A 13626-nucleotide genomic window follows, 5' to 3' on the forward strand; every position below is an offset into this window, starting at 1 on the left:
AGAAAGAGGCTCCCCTCTGAGCAGGGAGCCCCAATGTGGGACTCGATCCCAGGATCCTGGGATCACGACCTGAGCCTAAGATAGATGCCTAATGGCTGAGCCACCTAGGATCTCAGTGTTTTTATATTGAACCAAGTTGCTTTGCTTTGTAATTATATATATATATATATATATATATATATATATATAATATATAATATTCTTCCTTTTAAAAATCTTCTCAAGGAGCACTCTCTCTTTCTGTAAAATAAATAAATAAAATCTCTTTAAAAACATTTTTTTAATGAGAAAATAAATAATAAATAAGAAAAATAAAAATCTTCTCAATCCCTGCCCTTTACAGGTGCCTTTATCATCTGTTGGACTCCTGGATTGGTCTTGTTACTTCTCGATGTGTGCTGTCCGCAGTGTGACGTCCTGGCCTATGAGAAGTTTTTCCTTCTGCTGGCCGAGTTCAACTCCGCCATGAACCCCATCATCTACTCCTACCGCGACAAGGAGATGAGCGCCACCTTCCGACAGATCCTCTGCTGCCAGCGCAGCGACAGTGCCAGTGGCCCCACGGAAGGCTCTGACCGCTCGGCTTCCTCCCTCAACCACACCATCTTGGCTGGCGTTCACAGCAATGACCACTCCGTGGTTTAGAAAGGCAACCAGGATGAGGAGCCAGCCATCACAGATGGAGGGATGAACAGCTCCCCCTCCCTCAGGGCCAGGGCCAGGTGGGGTGTGAGAGAGAGTGAGGAAAAATAAACTCTTGTACTTAAAACACTAACCAATGGCAGTATTCGTTCCTAGACCCAGCAAGACTTGCGGTATGCGGACAATTAGCTTACGGGACACCCTTCATCCCGATCCCCGTTCCTTTTGAAAAGTAGAAAGTGGAGATCTTGCAATGGAATTCATAAACAGACTCGGGAGTGCCCATTGAGACTACACTAACTAGACTTCTGACGATTTGGTGTGGTTTGGTGCAAGTCAGAATAAATGCTGACTAATTGAATCCACAATTTCATCTACATACAGGCTTCCCTTTTTTTATTCCAGAAGGATACATTTCATTTAATAAACATGTATACTTACCAGCATGCTTGCAATGGATAAGACTATAGGCGGTTTTTGAACTATTATAATTCCATTTTTTTCCTTCTGTAGGGAAACTGTAAATTAGAATGATTTTTTAGAAAGCATGCATGTAATGTATGTATGCAGTATGCCTTACTTAAAAAGATTAAAGAGTATTGATTTTAAATCTTCTAGGACCTAGAAGAACCTAGATGTCAAAGCCAATATTTGTTTAGGTTATGAAACAATGCTCTAATTCTAATATTACCTTCTTATCAAAGTGTCATAACACATGTAAAACAGGGAATGTAGGTTTATTACCAAAAGAAAATGTACTCTAAAAAAAAAGTCCTAGAAGTCGAAGCACAGTAATATTGTTCCCACATATTTATAATATTGAAGTACATTCTAATTATCAGTACATCAGAGGAATGTTTTAATAGCCTGTGTTTTTCTGTATTATAAAATAATACATAGTCATTGTAGAAAACTTGAAAAATACAGAAATGTGTAAAACAGAAAAAAATAATTACTGATAATATCACAACCCAGAAGTAACCACCATTAACAGCTTTTCCCTCGTGTATGCCTCTATGTATATTATATAACTTTTTATATAATTGGGATCATACATAAATGATTTTATAACCAGTTTTTTTCTCTTCCACTGCAGAGTTGCCACATTTTCCTACAGCATTAAAATTTTTACAAAAACAATTTTACTGGCTATATAATATTCCATTTAATGGATGCAACTCCATTTATTTAACCGTTCCCACACCGTTGACTCCTTAGGTCATTTCTAATTTTCACTACTATAAACAATGTTGCAAAAATTTTGTGTACATACAACTTTGTCCGTGTAATTGATTATTTACTTAGGACATACTCCCATGAAGGATTTTTTTTTTAAATGTGAAATGTCTTTTTATGCTCTTACCTTTTATAAAAAGGGATTTCCTGCTTTGCGCCACATGGGTGGCAGTTGAGAGGAAAGCCAGTTAAATTGCCTTTTTACAAAGGAAATGCAGTGGTCACTTTAGTTGAGAGTGACTTTTTTATATCACAAGATGGACTAGAAACAGTTGTTACAAATAACCATGACACCCTAATGAATGCCAAATTTCATTTGAGGAGCAATGCCAAATTTCGTTTGAGGAGCCAATGTCCAGCTCTTGGTGGCCACGCCCATATGTAGAAGTGAAGGTCACAGGAAGACATTAAACATGCTAAGTGAATAAAGGATCTTCGTAGTAAATGGCTTGGGACCCTCCTGTAGCAAATGGGTTGAGTTGCGTTGGTATGGGACTGGATACTGACTGTTCTTTAGGAATCACCGTGGTAGGTGATACCTGCTCAATGAATGGTCCAGATGAACTAGTTATTGCACCAGTTTGTTCGCAAAAGTAACCGGTAAAAGTCACAGTCATGAAGCAGGTGTGGGAAAGTCAGGAGTACGTTTAAGAGAAAGATGTCCAGAAGAATCACTTTGTCTAGGAGGGAAGAAGTCAGCGCGGTCAGCATTTGAGCAGAGGGCAGACTTGTAAGGCGCCCACCGTGAGAAGAACAGGGGGAACCAGTCAGCAGAAACGTGTTTGCACATTCTTTATACAAAATACAGAGCATGTTATGTTGGAAGTGATGAAATGAACTTGGACTTTCATGTGCATATATTCTGGATGATTTGAAATTAAAAACATACTAATTGGACCTTAATAAATTCATTTTCAGTCAGTGTTTGGCGGTGTGCGGTTGTGGTCAGTGCTGTTTCTTTTACCCCTGAGTCTTCCAGCCTGGGTTTCATGGTGCCTGCCTTCTGTGAACAACGTTTATTTCCCTGCCACCAGGGCTTCTGTACTCTTGAGGTGAAGCCACCATATGCTTCCCCAGCTCAGAACGGCGGCTTTTCAACATCAGGAAAAAGTCTTATTCTTAGCGTGACTTTCTTTTGGAAAAAGTGATTTAATGAAAACTTTCTGGTTGACCTGATGAAAAGCTCTCACTAGGAGTTTATAAAATGACAGTGCTCTTCATGTTTATTGGTTGTTTTTCTTTCTTTAAAGATATATTTATTTTAGGGGAGAAAGGGGGAGAGAATCTCAAGCAGTCTCCCTACTGAGTGCGGAGCCCCAGTCGATCTCATGACCCATGAGATCATGACTTGAGGGGAAACTGAGAGTCGGGTGCTTAATAGACTGAGCCACCCAGGTGCCCCTTCATGCTTATTAATTTTAATAACAAAAGTCACAGCTATCTTCCAGTTACATGCCAATCATATTTGTTTTGGTGTATTGCTAAGATGTTGGAAAAGATAACAAAATGTTTATTCAAGTGAATGTCTTAATGATTATTTGGAAGAGAATTCTGAATCTTTAAATTTAGGTGGATGTAAGATTGTTAGAAATCAGGTATTTTAGAACTCTTCTTCACCAATTAGCCACCTCTTAGATGTTTTCTTTTTTAAATTAGTGAAACCGTAATTTCCTACACTCAAAGCCTCAGTTGATACATGGTTTTCCCATTTTCTTTCCCAATTAACTCTTAGGTTCCACTCTCTGTCATCCTTCTAATTTACTCTGAGTCCCTCAACTTTGGAAGTATAATTTTGTGATAATGTTTTTAAGCCTTTTTTCTTTTCTTTTTTAAAGATTTTATTTGAGAGAGGGAGACAGAGCATGAGCCGGAGGGGGAGAGAGAGGGAGAAGCAGACTCCCCACTGAGCAGGACCCCGAGACCATGACTGAGTCAAAGGCAGATGCTTAACTGACTGAGCCATCCAGGTGCCTCTCTAGTCCTTTTTCTTAAAACTGGCTTGTGACTCTTGCTAGATTAAACTGTAAAAACATGCCTTTATCAGTTCCCTTCGTTACACCAAGGTAAGAACATTTCAATGCAAGACCTTTTTAAACAAATTATTTTTAGCACCAAATGAGCTTCACCAAACCCCAAGCCCTCAGAGGGAATAGGATTTGTATGTGAGTTGGGATGGGCTTGGATTCAGGCATGATCTGACAGAAGAAATGTGTGTAACTAAGAGCCGAATGGGTCCGCCATCTTCCAAAGCTGGGTGTGTTCATTCTATAACATTCACCTGTACCTTGATAATCCTCACATAAAATTCTCTAGTTCTCATAAATTTATAATGCTTATGTTTACCAATTATTTACTAATTTGTTTAATGATGTGGCATGTAAAGACCATTTTAAAATCTAAAGCTGAGATCAGCAAATTAAGACCCATTGGCCAAATCTATAGTTTTTGTGTGAACTTAGGATGAGCTTTACATTCTTAAATGATTGGGGTGTGAGGGAGGAATATTTTCCAGCACATGGAAATGATATGAAATTTCAGTGTCAATAGTTCCATTGGAATACAGTCACACCCACCAGTTTATTGTTTATGGCTGGTTTTGTACTACAATAGCGGAATTGAATAGTTGCAACAGAGATCATCCCTCAAAGTCTAAAATATTTACTATCTGACCCTTTACAGAAAAACTGTACCAACCCCTGCTTTAGAGAATTCCATTTTCACTCATGCTGTCCTCCTTGTTTGTGTATTGCTAATCGGAAGAGGAAGAAGTTGGGCATACCACAATCTCTTGAGCTCTAGACTACAGAAAAAACTATCAGTTGTGTTTTTTATATAAAACAATTTTTATTTTGAAACAATCTCAAAGTTTGCCAAGTTCACAGAACATTTCCTGGAACCATCTGGAAGTTGCCGACATGATGCCCCATCATTTTTGAATACTCTGTGATTCCTACAAACATTCTCTTTCACAACCTGAATACAATCATCAAAATCAGGCAATTAACACTGATAAACTACCATCTTATTCACAGCCCCATTCAAGCTTCATTCACCAGTTTTTCAGCTAAACGTCCCTTGCAGCAAAAGACTCCAGTCTAGGATCACTGATTACTTAGTTACCACATCTCTTGAGTCGTCTTTGATCTTGGAAAATCCCTGAGTCTTCCATTGACCTTCCTGACCTTGACATTTCAAGGTCATAGGTCAGTGATTTTGTAGAATGCCCCCGAATTTGGGTGCATTTAGTATATCTTTATGATTAGATTGATATTACTTTGGTAAGATAACACAAGTGCTGCTGTGGTTCTTCTCACTGCATCCCAGCAAGTAACACACGAGGCTGATTTGTTCCTTTCCTGGTGATGTCAGCTTCGATTACTTGATGACGATATTGCCTGCCAGATTTCTTCACTGTAAAGAAAACACTCTTTTTGCTTTTTTCTTTGTAATAATGGCATTTTGTAAGAAATACTCTATTCATCATGGAATTTTGGTGTCTAGTCTTAGCATCAATTGATACTTCTTGGATGAATGAATCATTACTCTGATGATTGCCAAGTGATGACTTTCTAATTCTTTTTTTTCCTGTTAATTTTTGGTTAGCTTTCTATTGTAAGAAAGTCTTGCCCTCTTCCATCTATGTATATGAGCATGGGCTCTTGGGTTCCAATTTTATTCAATTATAATGTTGCTAACATTTGAAAATTTTCTTTGGAGATGATTGTAGATTCATATGCAGTTGTAAGAATCATATGGAGAGATTCCTCTGTCCTTCACCCAGTTTTCCCCAATGGCAGTATCTTGCCAAACCATAGCCTAAAGCACAACCAGGTTATTGACATTGATAGAATGTATAGAGTAGTTCTTTTAGCACAAAGATCCCTCCTATTACACTTTGATAGCCACAGTCCTTTTCCTGACCCCCATCCTGGCTGAACACTAATCTGTTCTGCAATTCTTCAGATACATTTTAACTTTTTCATACTGAAGCTTCTAAAACTTCTTTATCACAATAGTTGCAAATTGGGGTTGATGCTTCCCCAGCGGTTGTGTGTGTGTGTGTCCTGAGTTTTATGATGATAAAAATTACACACACTTATAAATATTTCAAGGAATACAGGAGCGAATAAAGTAGAAAGTAAAAATCACTCCCAAAGGTTTGTAGCTAGACCACTGATCTCTGTTGCACACATTACCTAAGAATCCAGAGACCCTCACAAAGTGATCTTATATTTTATTTTATGGAATACTCTCAGTGTCTTTGCATTGACATCAGGGAAGCCAGAATGCATTTTGTTGTGGTATAATATTGTTTATAATTGGTTTGTATTTTATCTCTTGAACATTTCAAGAAATGTTCAAGAAAAGGAATCTGACTTGATACTCCCCACCTCACAGAGCACAATGCTAAGTAGTGCTTAAAACGCACTTGTTTAAATGAAGTAAAATGTGTGAACCACAAATAAAGGCACTCAAGACCAAGAAATGGCTCCTTGGTTCCATAAACCTGATGCAGGTTTTCCCTCATGTTTAAGAATCAGTTAAAATTAAGTAGGAACAAAGAAAAACCAAGGTCAAGGCTTTTGACTTAACATTTTGTCAATATGAGTTTGTACTTTCTGAGTGTGTCTTGTTTAACTTACCTTGATATGCTTTGGGAAGATTTTAATTTAGTACATGTTGGATTTGTAATGTGTTCTGCAGCGTACAGAAGACACTCATATAATTTGTATTTTGGTCTTTGCAAAGCCCCTGTTACATATGAGGAAAGTGGGTCTCAGAGGAAAAGTCGGGGACCTAATATTTGTGGTCTATAGAATTAATTAGAACATAGTTACATCTATTTTATATAGCAATCCATAATTCCTCATATGTCCTTATCTTGGCTTCCCAAATTATGAGTTCCATGAGAGGTACAATGTGTTGCATTATTTTAAATCCTTTAAAGAACTTGGCCCAGGAAAAGCGATAAAAGGTAACAGGTCATAAACAGGTGCATGATTCATTCTGTGGGGTGCTCATGCTTGTAGAGGCGTGCAGGTGAGACTGCATCCCAAACGAGATTATAAATTCTTTGAGAATGAGATCATCTTGTACTTTCTGCCTCCTTTTTATGATACAAATGATTGGAACAAAAATACAAGTTTGGTGCCATTTGCTTAATGGTTCTTGATTAAGAACTATAAAACCATAATTAGATGTGATAGTCATCATGATCTCATTCTTTATTTGTTCCCAAGAACTCTTTGAGAGCCCTCCCTATACTAGGTGTGTTTGGTACTGCTGTTCTTGAGATAGACACGGTCTTTAATGGAGCTTAGAATTTAGTAGGAATGAAGCAGAAAATATATTGAGCTATGAAGGAAACTCTGGCATGATAGAGTTCAAGGCAAATAAAAGAGATAGAGATGGCAGGGAGGGGGACTATTTTTGTAAGAATAGTCTAGGAAGGCTCCATCTTAGCCCAGGAACTGTCCCTTCGAAACGCTCCCCTTGGGCTGGAGTTGCACAAAGGTGTGACTCTGTTAATCTCCCGAACTTGCATCCATTCTGGTAACTAGTACACACCCAAACCACCCGTTAGAAAAAGGGCACACACACTTCTGGCCCAGGTAGATAGGAATTCCCAGCAAGGTGTGTAAATGCTTGGTGAGAGATTGCATGTCATTTTGGAAAGAAGAGCAAGTATAGACTGTGAGATTGAGGCTTAAAAGGCAGGGAGGCATGATTTCTGAGTGATTTAGAGAGTCATTTTATCTTGGTAATTATGGGGAATGGGTTAAAGTATTTAAGTAAAGGAGTGACACGGTCTGCTTTACATTTCAGAAGAAATTGAAGACGAGGAAGTCCAGAGGAAAAAGACAAGATCAGTGGCTCTCCCATTAGCTGGGATGACAGATGAAGGTGGTAATGGAGGTGCAGAGAGGGAGGTGGCTGGATTCTCGAGGACTTGGTGCCCGGAGCTTGTGTGGATAAGGTCAAAATCCAGGTGATGACCTTGGCCACTGGACAGATGGGGATGTGATGTGGTGAACTAAGGAACATAGATGAGGAGCAAATTTCCAGGAAAACGATAATGAGTAAAATTTGAGATATCCATGAGCTACCCAAGGAGAAGGATGCAGTAGCAAAGTAGTTACGTGATACACGGAGCCCAGGGTACCTCTCTGGACTGAAGATCCAGATGTAGAGTCCAAGGTCTTCTGCTGTGGTCCTGCCACATTCCTCCTCAAGCTGAGAAGCACAGAGCCTTTGATATGTTTAAGAGTAGGGGAGAAATAAAAGAATAGAACTTAATATCTGAAACTATTATCCAGGAAGAAGCAGAGAGATTTCTTTGAAACAAAATGAGGTTAGCTGTCTGTGACATATTTGGGTTTTGTTTTTTTTTTTTTTTTAACTCAATAACAGAAATATCCAAGGTTGGTAAATATGTAGCCACCTTAATGTGTAATTGAAGTCGAGATTTTTAGAGCTCATCCATATTTTATTTTCCCCTCCTTCCAAGCCTCTAGGAAAACTATGTTGCTGCTTGGTGAGTCCATGTGACTAATTATGGCCGGAAGACTGAGTGCATGTGACAAATGTCATTTCTAGGCTGAGAAAGTAAAAGTTTTTGTGCTACTCTTCAGATCTCTTCCCTGAAAGCCAAGCACGGAGAGGTGAATATGAAAAGACTGAAGTCCCCACCAACCTGAGACCTTGATCCACAAGGCAGAGAAAATCCCTGCCAAGTCATACCGAATATACAGTATGATCAAGAAATAAACACTCTGCTCTGTTTATGGTGAGCCTTTGTGGCTCATTTGTTACTGCAGTGTAACCAACTTATGTTAACAAATAGTGTTACATTTTGAGGAATATTAAGATTCTAACCTTTTCTGGATCATAGGGAATGTTCATTAAAATTTTGAACTTTGGTGGAGAATACCAAAATGCATTCCAGAAAAAGGGTACCATTTTAAGAGTCCTACAGAATATACACAGGCAAAAACATGAATCTAGACACAGACTTTACACCCCCTCCCAAGAATCAACTCAAAATGGATCAGAGACTTTAATGTCAAATAGAAAACTCTAAAACTCCTAGAAGTTAGCATAGGAGTAAATCCAGATGATCTTGGCCGTGGAAACACCAAAGGGAGGATCCAGGAAAGAAATAACTGATAAACTAGACTTCATTAATATTAAAAACATCTGCTCTGTAAAAGACATAAGAGAATGAAAAAATAAGCCACAGACTAGGAGAAAATATTTGCAGAAGATACCTCTGTATTTATTTTAATACAAAAAACCTCTTAAAACTCAACAATAATCCATTTTAAAGCAGGGAAAGGACTTGAACTGGCACTTGGAGAACAAGTTCTAAGGATAGCACATAAGATATGAAAAGAGGCTCATCTTCCTCTATCATTAAGGAATTACACAGTAGAAGAAAAATGAGATACTACTATATACCCATTAGAATCATACGACAGACATCATATTCTGGTGAGGATGTGGAGTCGCAGGAACTCTCATGCATTGCTGGCAGGAACACGAAATGGTACAGCCACTTTGGAAGAAAAGTTTGTCTTAAACTTTAACTTAACTTAAAGCTTCAAGCTTTCTCACAAAACTAAACTTACTCTCAGCCTATGAGCCAGCAGTCACCCTCCTGGATACTCATCCAGAAACTGAAAACTTCTGTCTACGCAGAGACCTGCGTGTGGATGTTTATAGCTGAGATACCACTTTTTAGTGTTTTGTTGCTGTTGTTGTTTTTTTAGAAGCCTTGTTGTTCGAATGGTTCTTCGAAGCACCAACTTAGATCTTTCTGATCTCCAAGGAAAATATTTTACCCTTGAAAGCTGAGCTTCATTATTAGACCGTGTTCTCCTGACGCTGCCTTCTCTCTGTTTTACGCCGGAAGCTTGGCATCATTTGCCAGTTTTAGAAATTGACAGTTTCAAACAATTCTGGCTCCTTTATATTTAACAATCTTTTATTTAGTTCCTCTCTTGTTGTCTTTTACTATAAATGACAAAAGGAAGACAAACAAAACCGCCAACTCTCTACCTGGAAACCTCCTAATTAAACCACCCAGTTGATAGGTACGTGTTCTACTTTCTATGTTGTTGTGGGTGTCAGAGTTGCTAAATTTTCTGCTTCTATTTTAAAAGGATCCCTTCGGGGGTGCCTGGGTGGCTCAGTCACTTAAAGCATCTGCCTTCAGGGGCACCTGGGTGGCTCAGTGGGTTAAAGCCTCTGCTTTCGGCTCAGGTCATGATCTCAGGGTGCTGGGATCGAGCCCCGCATCGGGCTCTCTGCTCAGCCGGGAGCCTGCTTCCTCTTCTCTCTCTCTCTCTGCCTGCCTCTCTGCTTACTTGTGATCTCTGTCAAAAAAAAAAAAGCATCTGCCTTCAGCTCAGGTCATGATCCTGGTGTCCTGGGATTGAGTCCTGCATTGGGCTCCCAGCTCAGTGGGGAGCCTGCTTCCCCCTCTCCTTCTGCCCCTTCCCCCTGCTCATGCTTTCTCTCTCTCTCAAATAAATAAATAAAATTTTTAAAATTAAAAAAAAAATAAAGAGAGCCCTTTGCTAGTTTCCAAAACCTTTTTTTTTTTTTTCACTTTAAAGTCTTCACCGGCAGCAGCTTTAAAAGTCACATTTATGACACCAGCTTTGGAAATTTCACCTGGTCACTTCTTTGGTGTTACTGGAATGTGTTATTGAATCATTTCCTCAACTAGGGTCTTGTGCCCATTCTTTTGCTTTCCTATCTTTTCTTACTAGAATCTATCATCTAGTCCCGTCATTTTAAAAACATCTCTAAGTTGACAACTCTTAAACTTTTATCTGTGACTGCTGCTTGGGCTCTGGACTCCCTGTCTAAAGGGTTTTCAGGATATAAGAAAAAGAAAAGCCCTAATTTTTTTTCTCAGGTTCCTGTTAATCACAGCTGAATGTATGTCTAGTTATATATTCATGAGATCATATTACATTATCTCTACTTGGGTTTAACATTTCAGAACTAGGATCATAGTTCACCTTACCTTTTTTTTTTTTTTTAAATGATTTTATTTGTTTGTTTGTTTGTTTAATATAGAGAGACACAGTGAGAGAGGGGACAGAAGCAGGGGGAGTGGGAGAGAGAAAGAGAGAGACAGGCTTCCGTTGGGAGAGTAATGATTCTAAATGAGAAGAATATTGTGGGAGGCTTGACCTTGTCTAAGAGTGGGGATGAAGCCCCAAGCAAGGTTTCCCTGACAAAGTCGCTTTAAAATTCATAGCTGGGGGTACCTGGGTGGCTCAGTGGGTTAAAGCCTCTGCCTTCAGCTCAGGTCATGATCTCAGGGTCCTTGGATCAAGCCCCACATCGGGCTCTCTGCTCAGCGGGGAGCCTGCTTCCCCCTCTCCCTGCCTCTGCCTGCTTGTGATCTCTGTCTGTCAAATAAATCAATAAACTCTTTTAAAAATTAAAAAAATAAAATAAAATTCACAGCTGAGGACTGTAGACGTCTAGGTGAAGGAGAGCAGGAAAGGTTGATGGAAGAAGGTCACGCATGAAAGTTCTAAAGCATGCTCCGAAGTACCTGAAAGATTCCACACAGGGAGCGCGAAGAAAAAGGGAGCCACCGTGGGCTGGTTACTAGGAACTATGTCAGGTGGAACCCTGTCATTTGTGCTGAGTTTTTCTTTGGCATAAAGGCTAGCGAGCCACCCAAGGGTTTCAAGGCAGGGAGAGAAATGATGGGATGTGTTGACTGGAAAGCTTCCTGACTGGGTAAGGGCCTAGATGGGGGTATGCGTGCATGAAAGCAGGTCAGTGCACTGTGCTAATGTGAAAAATGGTGTTCACTTAGACTAGGTTGTTGGCAGTCAAGATGGACAGAAGTGGGAATATTTTCGATACATGTAAGAGAAAAAAGCAATCAAGATTTAGTAACGTGATGGAATGTCTGTGGTAAGGGGAAATGAAAAATAGAACTTGCTTTCCTCTGACTTAGCACTGCATGGTCATGGGGCCATTTTCTAAGACAGGAAAACTCAGAAGGAACAGATTCAGGGTGAGGGTAAGGAGAAGAATATGAGGTCATTGCACATGTGTTTGGTAGTGGCTCCCTCTGGGATATCTCCAAGGAGGTCCGTTTACTTCTGAAGCACGAGATTGAGTGTACGTTAATAAGTTCCTCTTATTAAAACATCACTTTTTCAGGTGATACTTGATATACTTCATACACTTATAATTGGCAACAATATTTAAAAAAATAATGATTGCTCTACCTGGTCTAGCAGAACTAGCAACTTTCGTTTTTAAAAAAGTACAAGTCTGGGGCATCTGGGTGGCTCAGTGGGTTAAAGCTTCTGCCTTTGGCTTGGGTCATGATCCCAGAGTCCTGGGATTGAGCCCCCTATTGGGCTCTCTGCTCAACAGGGAGCCTGCTTCCTCCTCTCTCTCTGCCTGCTTCTCTGCCTACTTGTGATCTCTGTCAAATAAATAAATAAAATCTTAAAAAAAAAAAAAAGTACAAGTCTGTTAAAAATTTAAAAGATACCACTTTTGTGTAAATTATATTCCCTTCTCACTATTACTCTATTGATATATCCTTTATTTCTTGATTAGCTTTGGGAGAGGTTGTTGTTAGTGTTTTCCAACCAATAGCTATTGGGTTGTGTTATTATTTCTCCTGCTACCTTCTTATGTTTTTTGAATTTAATTCTTGATTCTGTTTTTTGTTAATTTTCTTTGATAGCCTTGCCTTATTTTGTGACATGTGAGTTAAACACTCCATTCAGATACAAAACATTTTATATTTTAAATTTAAAAAAAATTTAAAGATTTATTTACTTGAGGGAGAGAGAAAGAGAGAATGAGTGGGGGGAGGGGCAGAGGAAGAGAGCGAGAATCTCAGGCAGACACTCCACTGAGAGTGGGCCCTATCTGGGCCTCCTTCTTTTGAGAGACCATGACCTGAGCTAAAATCAAGAGTGGGGGGCTCAACCAACTGAGCCCCCTCAGGTACCCATAGAATATTTCAAAGATGTGAATTTACCCTGAATCCTGAATTCAGTTTTCGACCTATGGAATTTACTTTAATTTTTAAATTTTAAGTTGATTTAACTTAATTTTTAGTTTTAATTCAATTTTAATTTTAATTTAAAAATTAATTTATCATATAGGGGCACCTGGAGGGCTCAGTCAGTTAAGTGGCCGACCCTTGATTTTGGCTCAGGTTATAATCTCGGGTCTGAGATCCAGCTCTGCGTCGGGCTCTGTGCTCAGTAGGGAGTCTACTTGAAGATTCTCTCTCTCTCTCTTTCTCCCTCTCTGCCCGCCCCCCCCCCGCTTGTTTGTGCTCCCTCTCTCTCTAAACTAAATAAATTTTAAAGATTAATTTATCATGTAAAATTGAAATTACCCTTGCACAGAGAGTAATAGAGAAAGGAATGACATATTTAGAGTATAGAATTATGCTGATAAGTGAGCATATTTTTAGTTTTGGAAGTACTATGGGAAATAATAATCAAGAAGTGCCCTAAGTGTTCACTGCATTAATTTATACACATTTATTGGAACAGAAATGGGATGATAAATTTCAAGTATCTTCTATATTAATGAGGCATCGGCCCCAAGGAAGCCATTTAATAGGAGGATTCCTCAGACTCACAATTTCGGGGAAGGCAAACCCAACCGAAGTCCAAAGTCATGGTCTCCACTGCAGATACTCTCTCTCCCTAATGCCCACAGCACAGATCTCAAGAACGA

The 13626-nt window shown here is 39.3% G+C and overlaps 1 protein-coding gene across 7 annotated transcripts in view; it reads left to right on the forward strand.

The window, feature by feature from the left end:
- Positions 1–2804, forward strand: part of LPAR1 (lysophosphatidic acid receptor 1) — a 201171-nt gene extending 198367 nt beyond the window's left edge. For all 7 annotated transcript variants that reach the window (XM_032306780.1, XM_032306776.1, XM_032306777.1 and 4 more), the window contains one exon: positions 344–2804. In XM_032306780.1, coding sequence (XP_032162671.1) covers positions 344–645 — 302 coding nt within the window. In that variant the 3' untranslated portion in view covers positions 646–2804. The remainder of the gene's footprint in view (positions 1–343) is intronic.
- Positions 2805–13626: the final 10822 nt, after the last annotated feature.

Source organism: Mustela erminea, chromosome 12 (genome assembly GCF_009829155.1).
Source record: "Mustela erminea isolate mMusErm1 chromosome 12, mMusErm1.Pri, whole genome shotgun sequence".
Lineage (NCBI taxonomy): Eukaryota > Metazoa > Chordata > Mammalia > Carnivora > Mustelidae > Mustela > Mustela erminea.